This window comes from Sciurus vulgaris (assembly GCF_902686455.1).
Source record: "Sciurus vulgaris genome assembly, chromosome: 16".
Lineage (NCBI taxonomy): Eukaryota > Metazoa > Chordata > Mammalia > Rodentia > Sciuridae > Sciurus > Sciurus vulgaris.
This window is the reverse complement of record NC_136477.1, coordinates 17,244,751-17,260,569: the sequence shown is the minus strand read 5'-3', so window position 1 is coordinate 17,260,569 and position 15,819 is coordinate 17,244,751. Positions and strand designations below refer to the sequence as shown.

General features: G+C 56.6%; 1 protein-coding gene across 2 annotated transcripts; it reads right to left on the bottom strand.

Annotated features, from left to right (window-relative positions):
* Positions 1 to 2,547: 2,547 nt before the first annotated feature.
* On the bottom strand, positions 2,548 to 11,027 carry PGLS (6-phosphogluconolactonase). Of its 2 annotated transcripts, XM_079115438.1 has the most exons (5): positions 10,314 to 11,018; positions 6,389 to 6,496; positions 5,684 to 5,785; positions 5,198 to 5,338; positions 2,548 to 2,870 (listed from the first exon to the last, which is right to left on the bottom strand). In XM_079115438.1, the coding sequence occupies exons 1-5, from the start codon at positions 10,599 to 10,601 to the stop codon at positions 2,733 to 2,735; spliced, it is 777 nt and encodes a 258-aa protein (XP_078971564.1). In that variant the 5' UTR covers positions 10,602 to 11,018; the 3' UTR covers positions 2,548 to 2,732. The 2 variants fall into 2 exon arrangements, with proteins under 2 accessions (XP_078971564.1, XP_078971565.1); XM_079115439.1 differs by lacking the exon at positions 5,684 to 5,785 and having other exon boundaries at positions 10,314 to 11,027.
* Positions 11,028 to 15,819: the final 4,792 nt, after the last annotated feature.

The window sequence follows — 15,819 nt, the reverse complement described above, 5'->3', positions numbered from 1 at the left end:
GGGGGCGGTGAAGGGGGTCGTGCACCAGGGGTGGCTCAGTGCTGCCCTTCCTGCACCAGGATCCGTTCCGGCTGAGAAGCCCAAGAGTCCCCAGGCTGGGGTCTTGGAGGATGGGGCCCTGGAAGGGAAGAGTGGGGACCCGGGCCCTCCCGCTCTGCCCCAGCCCATCACCTGGCCCCGGCCTCCCCTGGGCCATCCACCTGGCGCCTCCGGCACCTCCTGCCTCCTGCGTCCACAGCCCCTTCCCATCCCTCTGGCCCAGCTTGGACACCAGCTCCTTGAACAGCAGCCCCTGGCCCCGGGACTGGCTGCCTGGCTGCAGCCAGCGCTGGACCTCGCTCTGCCCCTGAGGTGGGCGGAGCCTGAGACCCCTCGGGGACACTGGCGGCTTTCTGAGGGGCAGGGGCTCTGGCCAGAGGAAGGAAGACCCATCACGTGGCCCCACAGTGAGGCTCCCAGGGAGTCCCCGGTGGGAACAGGTGGTCAGTGCAGAGAACAGGACCCCCAGTCTCCGTCACTCTTGCTGGGCCTTCATAATGTAATAGAATCCTCGAATACAGCAGGGGCCCGGGGCTACTAAATGGACTGTCCCCCGGCCTCCTTGCTGCTACACAGGGCTGTGCTACGCAGTCCATCTGTAAAGAAGCAGGCAGAAGTGTCTGTTGGAAATCCTGGGGTGTTTCCTAGAGGTGAATCTCCTTCTCCCCTTCCTCTTCCAGGGGCTGGGATATAGACCCAATGGCTAGAGCACTAGCTGCCCCGTTGGACCATGAGGTAGACCCCACATGATGACGCTGGCATGGCAATAATGTAGACGGAACCGGGGTCCGTAAGTTTGTGACATTGCTCCATCAGTCCTGGCTGCCCTCTCTTCAGAGAAAGAAATGAACCTCTATTTTGTTTAAGCCGTAACTTCTGAACATTATCTGCATGAATACCATGGGATTCATTTCTTCCCCCAACATCACTCCCCTCCAGCAGAGGATGCGGAAGTTGCAAAATACAGACCACCGTGGACCGTCAGTCAGCAGGGAGACAAAATAAACACAGTGACAAAATTGTGTGATAATAAGGGTCGGGGACAAGGGAGCGGGAGGGTGGACACGGCCAGGGGCCTGGAGGGGTCAAGGAGGTGATGTTGCATGAAGACCTGGAGGAAGCAAGGGCCCACGGCAGGCAAAGAGCTGCAAACAAGGGCCCACCGGGCAGTGGCCACAGCACATGCAAAGGCACTGCAGCTGGCGTGTGGCTTAGTGGGGATGGAGATGGGCCCTCGTGTGAAGTCCTCACACCCATCTCCCCTTCCCTCCACCCTCAGCACCCCCCAGCCTCCGCCCTCCTGCTGCTTCCCTCCTGCTCTGCTCCCTGCAGCTGTTGTTTCTCCCGCTGGGCTGGCGGATTCCGCTCAGGCCTCCCCCACTTCCTCACACGCACATCTGAGTGACCACAGGGACAGATGTCAAAGGGAACTTCACTTTCTGTGGTTCCGGCCTCCCTGCCTCCTGCACGGCTGCCTCCAGATGTAGTTTCAATTCCCACCAAGCACTCAGCCTGCAGTGCCCCCAGGACCCCACGACCCCGCACTCTGCCCCATTTACACAGGACTGAGCAGCCCCTGTGCCCACCGGCCTCCTGGGTGGGGTCCTCGGAGCTGGGAAAAGCTGCAAGTGGGGGGAAGCATGGCCAGCTTGGGGCAGACTCAGGTCCACCGGTGGCCTCAGGTGCTAAGCAGACCCACAGCGAGCCGGGCCAGGGGACACTGCAGGCCTCGCGGGTACTGTGAGCGCTCAGGGGGTGTGTGGTGAGATGGAACTGAGTCCCCCGCGGACAGGTCCACATCCTGACCCTGAAACTTCAGGTGACATGATTTGCAATAAAGGTCCCTGCAGAGGTGATTCCTTGGGGTGGTCCTACTCCAACGACTGCTGTCCTTTCAACAACAAGAGGCAGCGGGGCAGGCGGCACACGCCTGCAATCCCAGCTACTTGGGAGGCTGAGGCAGGAGGATGGAGAGTCCAAGGCCAGCCTGGGCAACTTAGCGAGGCTGTCTCAAGACAAAATTGAAAGGGCTGGGGCGCGGCTGGTGGTGGAGCGCCTGCCTGGCATGTGCGAGGCCCAGGGTTCAATTCCCAGCACTGCAGAGAAGGAAGAAAGAGCAGGAGAGGACAGACAGACAGACCCAGGGCAGAGGCTGTGGGAAGACAGAGGCCGGGACCGGAGCCAGGCGGCCCCAAGCCCAGGGGCGCCAAGGATGAAGGCGGCAGTCACCAGAAGCAGGAAGGGGCTGGGGTGGAGCCTGCCTCAGGGTCCCAGGAACCAGGGTCCTGGACCTCGCCTTGGGACTTCCCACGGCCACAGCCAAGACAGACTAGCTTTTTACAGTCCTCGGTCACCCAGTCTGTGGAACTTTTTATGGCCACACGACGAAGTTCCACCATAGTGACCTGGCCCGGGGATGGTGGGCCCCACCCTCTGCCAAGGGGACAGGACTGAGGCCTGGGCACCCAGGACGCTGTCATGAAGGACCACGAGACAGAGGGGGCTTCTGCAATGCTCCTTTAATGCCCAGGTCACCCGGCGCCAGGGCGCGTGGGCTGAACCCCGCCAGGCCCAGCTGGCGGGCAGGTCCCTTGGCTTCCCGCAGCACCACGTGGCTTCTCCGAAACGCAGCCCAGAGCGGTGGCCAGCAGGGGCCCAGCCCCGGAAGGTCCTGGCGGCGTCCCTCTGGCCGGCTACAGCGTGGAATGCTTCTCGAAGGGCACGGACAGGAGGCGCGCGGCGGCCTCGTCCAGGAACCAGCGCAGCGTCCCCGTGTGCGGCTGGACCAGCGCGGCGGGCAGCGGGCGCTCCTCGCGATCCTCCAGGATGCGCTGCGAGGAGAGGGCGGGGGCCTGAGACCCAGCGGCCCAGGGCCGGTTTTCCCGGACCGGCTCGGGCGGGAGGGCGCGCGAACCGGGCACCCTGGGGACGGCCCCCGGCGCCCCGCGCACCCCGCCTCCACCGACGGAGCCGCTCCTCTCTCTTCAAACCCTCCCGGTGCGGGGTGCTCCCCGCTGGGTCGCGCTGCAGCTCAGGAAGTGTCGGAGTTTGGGACACTGGATGAGGGACGCTGCGCTGAGGCCCTGGACATGGGACCGCACCCTTCCCAGCCGGCCAGCCTGCAACGGCCTGTGACGGCGGTCCCGCGGCCACCAGCTCAGCATTCCAGCTCGGCAGGCCGAGCGGGCCCTGGGCTCTGTCACCGCCAGCTGGCTGTTAGCATGGCCCCTCGGCGGCCCTGGGTCACCTGCCCGTGTGCACTATAAAACCCTCACGGGGCGGGGCCGGGCTCCCGAGCGAGGCCTGGGTTCCTTCCTCACACCGCACAGAAATCAATCAAATACAGGTCCATCAACAGCTGAAACAAACCTTTATGGGCAGTAAAGTTGGAACTTTCTAGAATTCTTTTTTTTTTTTTTTTTTTTCTTTTAACTTTTGAGCCCAGTCCTTTGCAAAGGTAACCCCTCTGAGCTGGGGCGACGTGGGGCAGGAGCCGTGCGGGGCTGGCCCTGACCCGCCGTGATGGCTGGGGGCGGCAGACATGGCTGCGCTGGCCACACCCCGGGCTCTGTCTGCAGGGTCCTCCCACCAGCGCGCGACCCGTTCCAGAAAAGAAACGTGTCGCACAGTCCAGACTTCCTCTGTCGGTTCCCTACCAGCACGGCGGGGACCCGTCTCTGGTATTCTACAGCCCCTAGAGACCTCTGCAGGCCGGCCACAGGGGACGCGCCCAGCTGCGAGCAACAGCGCATGATGGATCTCGGTCCTGGGGGTTCTGGCCCACTCTTGGTGGATACTGGGGACACCTGTGCTGCTGCATGCCTACCAGGCTGCCGCAAGCTGTGTATGCCCTTCTGCGACAGCCGGCAGGGGCGCCCCTACTCTCACCAAGGCCCGGCGAAGCAAGTCGCTGGCCTGAGCTCCCACGCCTCGCTGCCCCTGGGAGTGGCCACTGAGCAGGAGCCACCTGGACCCGCCCTCGGGCGACCCTGGGAGGGGCCCCTCCCACCCACCCTAAGGCTGGAGGGCTGGGGTGGAGGCCTCGGTGGGCAGCCCTGGTAGGGCGCTTGGTCTGCGCACTATCCAGAGTCCACACCTCGAACCCAGCACTAAGCCACCTGGGGAGGGTCTCTGGGCTCCACAGCTTTTATTTTTACTTATATATTCCAAAAATATTTCTAGTGTCTTCTATAGTTGTCCATTGGTCTGTTCAATGATGATAATTAAACATTTTAAAAAATTACTGACAGCTTATTTTTAATATTTTTATTTTATATTTTCTTAAAATGTTATATGTAACTATATCTCATCTTATTCCTAATATGACTAGTTTTTCTCCATTAGCTCTGCCAAGGGTTTGTCCATCTTTTTGATCTACTTATTTTAGACTTTAAAAAATATTAACCAACCTATCAATTTCTGATTTTAATGGCACTCACTCCTTCTGCTAACTTCACCTAGATTTATATCATTGCCCTCTTCCAAATTTCAGAATAAAGCACTTAATTTTTTTTCTACCATTTCCTGTTTAATAATTTTAAAAATGCATTTAAGTTCTGGAAATGGTAGCACATACCTATAATTCCAGCAACCCACAAGGCTGAGGCCGGCCTTGTGGTGAGACCCTGTCTCAGAATAAAATGGCTGGGGACATAGCTCAGTGGTAGGGATTCAATCCACAGTACCACCAAAAGATTTTTTAAAAATTATGCATTTAAGTTGGGGGCGGTGGCACATGTGTGCAATCCCAGACTTGGGAGGCTGAGGCAGGAGGATTGCAAGTTTGAGGCCAGCCTCAGCAACTTAGTAAGGCCCTTTTCAACTTAGCAAGACCCTGTCTTAAAATAAAACATAAAGAGGGCTGGGGATGTGGGCCAGTGGTTAAACACTCTTAGGTTCAATCCCTGATACAAAAAGCAAACAAAAAATATGTACTTAATAGCATGAATTTACCTGAGTACGGCTTTGGCCACACTATTGGATTTCATTTCCTGTGTGTTAATTCCTAATCAGCCTGTAACCACAACTTGGATTTTCCCTTTGACTCAAGAATTAGTGAATTATCTTCAGATCTGATGTTTGTAGCACGACAGTGTTTGGGGTCCTATTCTATCCCTGGCACCCATGACCTTCCCGGGGCCGGATCCTTGGCCGTTACCTTCAGAACAGCAGCCTTGCCTTCTCCCGTGGCCACAAAGATAACCGTTCGGGCCGCATTCAGCACAGGGAGTGTGAGGGTCACACGCTCTGGAGGTGGCTTCGGGGAGTCACTGATGGGGGCCACAATCTTCTCTCGCTCCTGGGGGAGGAAGGCCCATGGGAGGGGCAGAAGGAAAATGTCACTTCCCTGCCTGAGCACCAGTGCCCCCCAGGCCGGGCCCAGCCTCACCACGCGCTCTTAACGGTCCTGTGGCAGGCGAGTTAGGGTCCCCCTTACTTTGCAGAGATGGGGATGAAGCCAGGGCCTGGCACGTGCTGGCTCACGCTCTACCGCGGAGCTGCAGCCCCAGAGCTGGTCCCTGTTTTAGGTGGGTCATCCGCAGCTCAGCAGGGCTGGGCCGGGGGCTCAGCCACCACCTCCACCACGGGCACCTCCCTCTGGAAGCTCCAGATGCCGGGGGCTGGGGACACAAGCTGCTCTCACCTGCAGGAGGGGGTGGTCTGGAAAGAGCGAGCAGGTGTGGCCGTCAGGACCCACCCCCAGGATCAGCAGGTCGAATACCGGGATGGCGTCTCCTTGGAAGGCCTGGCGGGGGAGACGGGCGGAGTGGCTAGGGGCTCGGAGCAAGCGGAGGGTCGTCAGAAAGAGGGACGGAGCCGGCCGCCCTCTAGGCGCCCAGGTTGCAGGCTCAGGCTGACCCGCAGGGACGGGATGTCCCAGTCGCCATGCTGGACAGGCTGGGGCCCCCGGTGTCCCTGTTCCCTGAGAGAGTCTGGCCACCACCGGCTCAGCCCTGCGGTGAGGTGCCACATACCACCCTGTGATGACCGAGCTGCACGTGGCAGAGGGGACCACACCACCAGGGCCACGGTGCGCGATGGGCGTCCAAGCCAACACCCAGAGCCTCCGGGACACCTGCAGCCGCGACCCAGGAAATGGCGCCTGTCTTGCTTGGGATCCAGGAGATTATGATCTGAGGTTCCACTTTTCACCTGTCCGACCAGCCTAGGGCCCGGGTCTGGGGACACCACTGTCCCCAAGATGTAGGGACCTGGACCCACCACTGGTGTCAGAGGCCAGGCACCCTAGAGTTCCTCAGTGTGGGGCGAGTCCCCTGGGGTTCTCCTCTGTGGAGCGGCCCAGGCCACCTCTGCCTGCCCATGGTCACCGGGGCTGCCGGGGACGCACCTGCCTCAGCTTCTGGGCGTAGTCCTCGGCCGCTGCCTCCACAGGCAGCGTGGGGTTGATGGTGATCACTTGGCCGTCCGGGATGGGCAGTCTGGAGAGCAGCTGCGTCTGTGGCAGACAGAGGGCCAGTGTCACCCTCAGGGGCTGAGCAACTGGATACCCAGCCAGGCCTCATGGGCGGTGCTGTCACAACACCCACCTCCATACGGGGAGACCGAGGCGCAAAGACACCACTCATGGCCGAGATCAGATCCTGAGCCCGGGCAACAGGCCCCTGAGCAGCGGGGTGCAGGGGTTAACTGGGGCCCCGGCTGCCCTTGGGGGTGGAGCAGGAGGGTCCCCGTGGGTGGGGGGAGTGGCCGTCCCGGGCCAGCTGGAGTCACAGCGTTCCACCAGGTCCTTTAGGTCCATGGTGATGGCCTGTCCCTGGCCTGCAAGCGTCCAGCCACACCAGGGCCTGGTTTCAAGCCTCCAGGGTCCCCAGCCCTGAGAGTCACCAGCCCCGAGGCCCTGCCGGCCTTGCCGCTCGCTCCTCCTCTACCCCGGCTAGGAGACTCGGTGCTCCCAACACCCCCTGGGGCCCCAACCCTGCGGGCACACAGCGCCACCCTTGCCTGGGGAGGGCGCAGGGCCCGTGGTCTCCCAGCAAGGCTGCCCCTGCTCCAAGAGCCAACAGCGACCCTCCCGCAGCGTCCTGGAGCTTGACCCTCAGGCCAAGTCAGCTCGGCCTTGGCAATGCTGAGTCAGGACACAGAGGAAAAGCTGAGAGGTGACAGCCCTCTGGTGTCCCCAGGGCAGACGGGGAGGGCGGCAGAGACACAGGACCTGCCAGCCAGCTGCCAGCCAGGGCCCCTACAGAGGGTAACAGGGAGTCATGGACGGCGTGTGAGCGCTGGAGGGCCTTGGTCAGAGTTACTCTTGGAGGGACGCGTCCCTGCTTCGTCCCTGTCTAGCCTATTGAACTGCTGGGACAAAACAGCGCGGTGCGGCTTGAGGACAACAGACGCCGGCTGCTCACGGTCTAGAGCGCGGGAGCTCCCGTGTGGGGAGGGCCTGCCCTCGGCCGAGTCCTCACATGCAGCAAGGGACCAGGAGGTCTCCGGGTCTCTGATGTGGGCGTTCGCCACGCCCCAAGGCCCCGTCTCCTAGGGCCACCACCTGGGGTTGGGATTTCAACCTGACTTTTGGGGACATAAACATTCAGGCCACAGTGGTCCCCACCTGCGCGCACACCCTCCTGGGCCTCGCTGAGCAAAGCCAGAGGGGGAAACGCTCACGCCCCACTTCTGTCACCTCCTTTCAGTTCCTCCCTCAGCGCCCTCACCCTCAAGGTCAAGGTCACGTCGGCTTCAGGCCCAGGGCTGCTGCGCCCTTCCCGGGGCTGGGCTAGTACCCCTCCTGGGGTGGACTCGAGCCAATGATCCACAACACAGTGGATACAGAAGCCCAGAAGAGGGGCAAATTCTTGGGGCCCTTAGCAGCCAGGGCTCCCCATGGCCCTGGCTGAGGCCAGGTGGCTCCTGAGCCCTTTACTCCATCCCCCGCATGGCCCCCGCCTCTCCCAGAAGCTGCCGCCTCAGTGGTCACAGGCACATGGTGTCCCACGTCAGGACTCCCAAGCGGGGGCTGGGTGTCAGGTTCCTAGAAACACAATGGCGCCGAGCTGGCAGGCTCCTTCTGAGTATGCCAGGCATGCTGCAGGACTGTCCCCAGGGGGCAGCCCAGGCTGATGCTCCACAGCAACAAGGCCAAGGCCTCACAGCAGAAATGCAGAGGCCTCGGGGAACCAGGAACACAGGGTGCCTCCTCGAGGGGAGAGATGCCTCTGCACCCTGAAGAGGGGTGAATGGTGTACCTCCGGAACTCACATCCACCTGGAACCTCAGAGTGTGACCTTGCTAAGAAACAGGGTCATAACTGGGGGATGGGGGGCTGCCTGTAATCCCAGCTACTTGGGAGGCTGGGGCAGGAGGATTGCAAGTTTGAGATCAGCCTCAGCTGGGAATGAAGCTCAGTGGGAGAGCGCTTGCTTTGCACATGCAAGGCCCTGGTTCCACCCCAGGTGTAATGGTTAAGACTCCTTCATTCTGGACTGGGCTGACCCCAAATCCACTTAGAATGACTGGCGTCCCAAGATGAAAGGACACACTCAAGGAATGAGAGAAGGCCCTGTGAAGACAGAGGTGGCCGTCTGGAGGGAGCTGCTGCCAGCCAAGGGACCCTGCAGGAAGAACCCTCCCAGAGAGCTCCCGAGGCCACGTGGCACTGTGACCCTTGACTTCAGACTCTAACCTCCAGCCCTGTTGTTTGAAGCCACCCAGTTTGTGGTCATTTGCTATGAAGCCCTAGAGAACCAGCAGAAGCAGCCCTGACAAGGTCTTCGTGTTGGCAGTGTCCCCTTGTGCCAGCTCGCCCATGGCCCGCCCCTGCAGCCGCCCCGGCCTCAGCGCCTCGGTTTCTCCCTCCTCCGCTGCACACCAGCGTTTCCACCTGTTCACTGGGTGGCGGTGCCTATCCCTGCTTCAGCCCTGGGAGGAAACCGCCCAGCTCCCCACAGCACCCTAGTGTAGAGCACAGGCCCCCACAAAGGGGAACTCGGTGAACATCCACATAATTTCTCTCTTACTGCTTTGTTAGAGTTTTGTCTCTTAATTTTAAAAATGCAAAGTTTTTAAAAAGTTATACCAGGAAAGGAACACAATCCACAATCCATTTTTTGTTTTGGTACCAGGGATTGAACCCAAGGTACTTAGCCACTGAGCCACATCCCGGGCCCGTTTTTGACATTTTATGTAGAGACAGGATCTTACAAGTTGCTTAGGGCAATTGCTGAACTCTCGAGCCTCCTGCCTCAGCCTCCCAAGCCGCTGGTTACAGGTGTGCACCCCTGCACCCAGCAAAACCCACTTTTTAAGGAAGCTCTTGGAGTAGACACACAGAAAGGGGATACTGAGTGTGGCTCCTACCCACTAGACATGGGACAGGTGCTATCTGCAGAGTGGGACTGGGCAGGTTCAAACCTGGCTTTCAATCTCTGGCTGATAAAATAATAATAGTAATAATAATAAATGCTATGAAAAATTGGGCAAATTAAAAAAAAAAAACCTCGCTTTCTCTTTAGTTACTATGTGACTTGGGCAGGTTAGCACTCCTGTTCTGGCCTCAGTTTTCCCACCTGTGAAATGGGTACAATAATAGCTCCTGCCTCAGGCTATGAAGGGAGGAATGAGTCCGTGAGTTAGTAAACATATCCTCATTATGAAAAGCAGACAGAAAGGCAGCAGCTCAACGTTGTATGCAAAGGGCACAGGCCGCCAAGATCAGGGACCTGAGGCTTTTGGCCAAGCCCACCCTGTCACTCCTCCCTGGGCCAGGTTCCCCATTCAGGGAAGATGAAGTGCACTCAGATGCCCCGGAGGGGACTCGAAGCAGACCACAGCTCCTCCGTGCCTCAGTTTCCCTGTTTGTAAAGCTAGGGGCCTGGAGCCCCACGCCAAAGAGGACCATCGGATCGGGGCCCATGGAGAACTAGTCCGGATTATGGATGAGGAACCGAGGCCCAGTCTCCACCGGATCCCTGATGCCTGGCTCTTCCCTCTCCTCACTCCAGGCCGCGGATTGGGTCTTGTGATACAGTGGCCCACTTCCAGCTCCCTGGTCATGCTGTTCCCTCTGCCTCGTCACACTGGACCACCCGCGTAGGAGCTGAGGGTGGTGTAGCCCAGGTGGGAACTCAGGACACCCATCAGGCCACAATGACTGCAGTGGGCGTGGCGAGGACCTGAGCGACCCCACCCCGGAGGCGGGGCTCAGGCGGTGGGCGTGGCCCTCTCGGAGTGACCCCCGGCGGCCCCCGTAGCCGAAGTGCAGGCGGTGGGTGCGGCCCTCTTTTGTCGTGACCCCCGGCGGCCCCCGTAGCTCTCACCCGGTAGAGGCCGTACGTGCTCTCGGCGTGCTCGAAGGGCACAAGGCGCTCGTCGCAGAAACCCAGCGTCCAGCGCGCGAGGCTGGCGGGCCCGGCGGGGGCAGCGGCGGCGGGCAGCTCCCGGGCTAGCATCGACACGAGGCTGCCGCCCGACAGGCCCAGCGCGAAGCGGCCCCGGGCCCCTTCCAGGCAGCACGCGGCCCGCTGCGCCACCAGCTGCGCTAGTGACGCGCCCAGTTCCTGCGGGCTCGAGAACACCGAGATGAGGCCCGGGGCGGGCGCGGCCATGGCGACGGCGGGGCGGCAGGGAGACGGAAGGGTTCCCGGCCGCCGTCACTGCGCCTGCGCGAGGGCCGACCCGCCACACCTGTCTGAGTGCTTTGGCTGGTGTGTGCTGCGCACATGCGCAGTTCCTTAAGTGAAGCCCCGACAGGGAAGGGCGAGGCTTTCCGTGCGGCTCTGCGAGTCTTGCGAGTTGTGCTTGAGTCCTTTCCTGGGCTGGTTTGGGCGGAGCTCGGAGGCAGTCCTCACGTCTCCTGTTATGTGGGAGGGCCCAAGCGGAACCCAAAGATGGGGACACGGTATTGAGACGGCCCGCGGAGATTCGGGAAGGTTTCCTGGAGAAGGGTGTATTTTGGTGGACTTTGAAGTTGGCACACCTTTAAAATTATTTGTCTTGTTGCTTTGTTGTCTCTTCTAATTAAAATATATCTTCCTAAGAGTAAGGACTTCAGTTTTGTTTTGTGCATCGATGCCTTGCAAGCCTCCCGAACTGTCTGACACAGTGTAGGAGCTGAGTACGTCCTTGTTGAATTGCTTCAGCAAACACGCTGGAGCTGCTGTGTCCCTCCAAGGACCCAGGAAGCCCTCCAATCTGGTTGCATCAGGCGCTCCCAGACTTGGGTAAGGGGGAATATCAGGGGCAGAGGGCTGGGAGGCCTGGTGGGTATAGGGAGTGAGGCTACTTCCGGTGGCGAGGTAATTCAGTGGAGTCTAGTTATGTGCAATGAGACTCAGTGCATTTTAAAATCAGTATCAAATTTGCCATAGCATCATAGAGAACAAAATACTCGGGAATAAACTTAACAGAAGTGGAAGACCTATACACTGAAAATGAAGATTTCACTGAAGAAAGTTAAAGATGTTCTTAAAAACTGAAAGATATCCCATGTTCATGGATTGGAAAATAATAAGATGGCAGTACTCCTCAAGTTGATGTATAGATGCAACATAATCCTGATCAAAATGCTAACATTGTAGAAATTGAAAAGCTGGTCCTAAAATCACAAGGAATTCCAAGGATCTCCCAAATAACCAAAATTGGAGGACTCACACTTCCTGGTTTCTAACTTATTACAAGCTACAGTAATCAGACAGTGTGGAATTGGCCCAAAAATAGACATGTAGATCCATGATCAATGAGTACAACCTTAACAAGGACCAACTCCCTTCACTCTGCCTGCAGTTGGCTGATGGGTAGCTAAAAGCAGGATTAAAGATTTGGCATCTCTGCCTCCATATTGCATCTGCTTCATTTGCTCTGAGTTACCTTGGGTTCTGGGAACAAGATCCCATCTCACTGACAAACATCTTGAGAGGAGTTGAAGTTATCCCCCAGGCAACAGCAACTTTCTGGTTGTGGATGAGGCTCTGCTTGACCAGTCCTGAGATAATGATGGACAGTCCACACCTCGAGATCATCAGCTTTGGCAGCTGTGAAAAGCCTCCAGCTGTGCAAACCCCAAATGCTTGCCCTCATTCCCCTTTCTATAGAAACTCAAGTCATTGTCAGCCCCTAGAAGACAGTGCTAAGGACGCGAGTCCCTTTGTCTTCCTGGGGTAGTGACACTGATTAAAGTCCATTTCACACCTTTCTCCATTACCTTTTTAAAAAAAAAAAAATTTTTTTTAGTTGTAGATGGATATAAAAGATGCACACGAAAAGATGCCCTGTCCTTGAGCCATTGAGGAAATGCACATAGAAACTGCTGAGACATCTCCCTCGCCATGAGGATGGCTAGGATCAAAACGGCAGATGTAAGTGCTGCTGAGGATGCAAAGACCCACGTGCACTGCAGGGGGAAGGTCAAGTGGGGCAGCCACTTTGAAAACAGTCTGGCCCTTCCTCAAAGGTTTAAGTGTGAGCGTGTGGTCCACATGTCTACACCTATGTGTACACCCAAGAAAATGTTCACAGCAGCATTATTTATTTGTGTTTGGTACTGAGAATTTGCTTTCCTACTGAGCCACATTCCAGCCCTTTTTAGTTTTTATTTTGGGATGGAATCTCACTAAGTTACCAAGATTGGCCTCACACTTGCCATCCTCCTGCCTCAGCACCCAAGTGGCTGTGATCGCAGGTGTGGGCCACCACATCTGGCAAAACAGCGTTATTTATAATAGTCAGGGCTGGGGAGATAGCTCAGCTGGTAGAGTGCTTGCCTTGCAAGCACAAGGCTCTGAGTTCAAGCCCCAGTACCAAAAAAAAAAGTATATATATACATATACTTATTATTTGACTAATATATATATATTAGTCAAAAATGTAAACCACTGTCCATCCCCAGATGAGTGGGTCAACAGAGCACGATCCATGCACACAGCGGAACGTTACTTAGCTGTAAAAAGAAACGAAGCCCTGCCACAGGCTCCAAGGTGGGTGTATTTTGAAAACGTGATGCTGAATGACAGAGACCAGACACGAAAGGCCACATAGTGTGTGATTCCATTGGAGCAAAGTGTCCAGAACAGGCGAATCCACAGAAGCAGAAAACATTAGTGGTTGCCCGGGTCTGGTGGGGATGGGGTGGGGTGACTGCTAATAGGGACAGGGTTTCTAAAGATCAATGAATTATTTCTGCAATTAAATAGTAGTGATAGGTGTACAACTTCGTGAATGGACTTAAAGCCTTTCAATTATTCATGTTAAGAATATGAATATTATGTGCGTGGCTATTTCAGTTGGAGAAGTACATAGAGGTGAGAGGGCCGAGCACTCGGGCGGAGAGAAAGTACTTCACAGGTGTGGACGATGGCAGGACCCAGGCGCAGAACCCAGGTGCAGGCTGGGCAGCCAGCCGAGGTGGAAGAAGTCTGACGGCGACCCTGGGGGAGTAGGCCAGAGCCCCAACTTTCTTCCACAGGCCTCACTGCCCCCTGCCCTCCCTGGGCGCCCTCTCCAGCAGCTCCTCAGCCACCTGCTGCCCAGGCCCAGCTCTCCGGTGGCCTGAGCTTCTCTCCTCTATCACAGGTGCAAAGGTGCCCTCTGGGCACATCATTCCAGGGCCTCCCATAAAGAAGGGGCGTGGGTGAGGTCCTTCTGGTCCTGGATCACTTCTCCACCTTAAGGGGCCTCGGGACGCCTCATGGCGTGTCTCATTTTCAACGGGCAGATCAAAAACTCCAGAATTCTCCAGGACAGGGAGCAGCGCAGTGGGGACCAGGGCTGGCCTTGCAGGAGGTCCCGGGCCCATCCCAGCACCGCAGCACCGCCAGATCCAAACCAAAACTGAGCACCAAGCCACACGGAGGCACAAGGAGGCCGCCGTGCATTTTGCTAAGTGAAAGCAAAACCTGAGAAGGCCACAGGCTCTTGGTTCTGCCATGGAAAAAGCAAGGCTGGGAACAGTGACAGACCAGCGCTGGCCAGCAGGAGAGGAGAGGGGCGGATGAGCAGCTGAGCTCTGGGGACTTTTAGGGCAGTGGAACCGCTTTGCGTGAAGTAGGCTGAGTGTCCCTAATCCAACAATGAAATCTGAGAAGCTCCAAAAATTAAAAAAGAAAAAAATTTTTTTCTTTTTTGGTGTGAGCTGCAACCCAAGGCCTCACGCGTGCTAAGCACCTGCTCCACCACTGAACTACCTCCCCAGACCCCAAACCCGCAACGTTTTGAGCACAATTATGCCACAGCGGAAGTTCCACACCATGAAACTTTGTTTCATGAACAAAATTGTTAACAATTTCAGCTGGATACTGTGCCCTCCGCCCGCCCCGCTGGTAATCCCAGCAACTCAGGAGGCTGAGGCAGCAGGATCCCAAGTTTGAGGGCAGCTTGGGCTAAGAAGACCATCTCAAAATACAAAATAAAAGGGTTGGGTGTGGCTGAGTGGTGGAGCACCTGCCTAGCACGGGCAGGCCCTGGGTTCCTTCCCCAGCCTCTGTGTATGTGCGCGCGTGCGCATGTGTGTGTGTAAAATGTTCAGGCTGTGAATGTGTAAGGTGTTTATAAAACAAAATGATTTTGTGTTTAAATTTGGGTCCCCTCCCCAAGATATTTCTTCATGTATATGTAACTATTTCAAAATAAAAAATATCCAAAATCTGAACATTCCTGGTCCCAAGCGTTTCAGTTAAGGGACATTCAACTTGCACTCTCATGGTGAAAATATGACATGATGCATTTGTTGAAGCCATAGAACATCCAACACCCAGTGAACCCTGACATGAACCCTGGACTTCATTTATAATAATAATGTGCCCACATGGTCTCTTGGATGGCAAGTGTACTGCACTGCTGCAAAGTGTCAATAGAGGGAATCGCTGAGAGAGGCCTGGGGTCAATGGGAACCTGTATTTTCTGTAAACCTAAAAACTGCTCTAAAAATTAGTCTGTTAATTAAAAACACTAAATTAGAGCTCAGGCTGGGGCTGTATCTCAGTGGTAGAGCACCCGCCTGGCATGTGGGAGGCCCTGGGCTCCATCCCCAACACACACAGAGAAAAATAAAAATAAAAGGTAGTTCTGGGCTCAGTGGCACATGCATGTAACCCAAGCAGCTCTGGAGGCTGAGGCAGGAGGATCGTGAGTTCAAAGCCAGCCTCAGCAACAGTGAGGCCCTGTCTAAATAAAATGCAGAATAGGGCTGGGGAGGTGGCTCAGAGGTCGAGTGTCCCTGAGTTCAATCCCTGGTACACCCCCCCCCCCCCCCCGAAAACAAAAACAAAAAACAGAGCTTGAGCCTAATCCTCAGGGTTATTTTCTCACCCACCTAGAGGAGACTTCTCACAGGGTTTGGGACAAGAAAAATGACCGCTGGGACACTTCCTTACCAGGTGCCCACGGCAACCATTCCCTGCACCGTTCCTGGAGTTTAGAGACAGGGTCTTTGGGAAATGCTTGGATTCTGTTGGGTCATCAGGGTGGAGCCCCACGAGGGAGTCCTGATGGCTTTGTAAGAGGGAGACAGACACAGAGACAGACGCGCTCCTGCTGTGATGGGGTGCAGCCAAGACAGATCCTCACAGGATTTGCACTGTGCTGTTGGACTTTCAGCCTCCAAAACTGTGAACCAAAGAAACCTCTTTTCTTTATAATGTGGCATGCCTCAGGTATTTCATTGTAATAACAAAAAGCTGACCTTTTTTTTTTGTTTGTTTGTTTTGGTAAGGATTCTGCGCGACCTTATCACAGGCATCTTGAGTCTAACTGCGTGACTCTCCCTCAGTAACCCGGGTCTGTTCTCACCAGTTTCTTAGCATACCATAAACGAAACCACTGAAGTGTGAT

Bases quoted from the DNA above. Each gene is read 5' to 3' on its own strand.
- PGLS (XM_079115438.1), bottom strand. From the start codon at position 10,601: ATGGCCGCGCCCGCCCCGGGCCTCATCTCGGTGTTCTCGAGCCCGCAG. The intron at 5,786-6,388 runs GTGCGTCCCCGG...CTCCCCCGCCAG, and splicing joins ACGCCCAGAAGCTGAGGCAG to GCCTTCCAAGGAGACGCCAT. The intron at 2,871-5,197 runs GTAACGGCCAAG...CTCTCCTCGCAG, and splicing joins GCAAGGCTGCTGTTCTGAAG to CGCATCCTGGAGGATCGCGA.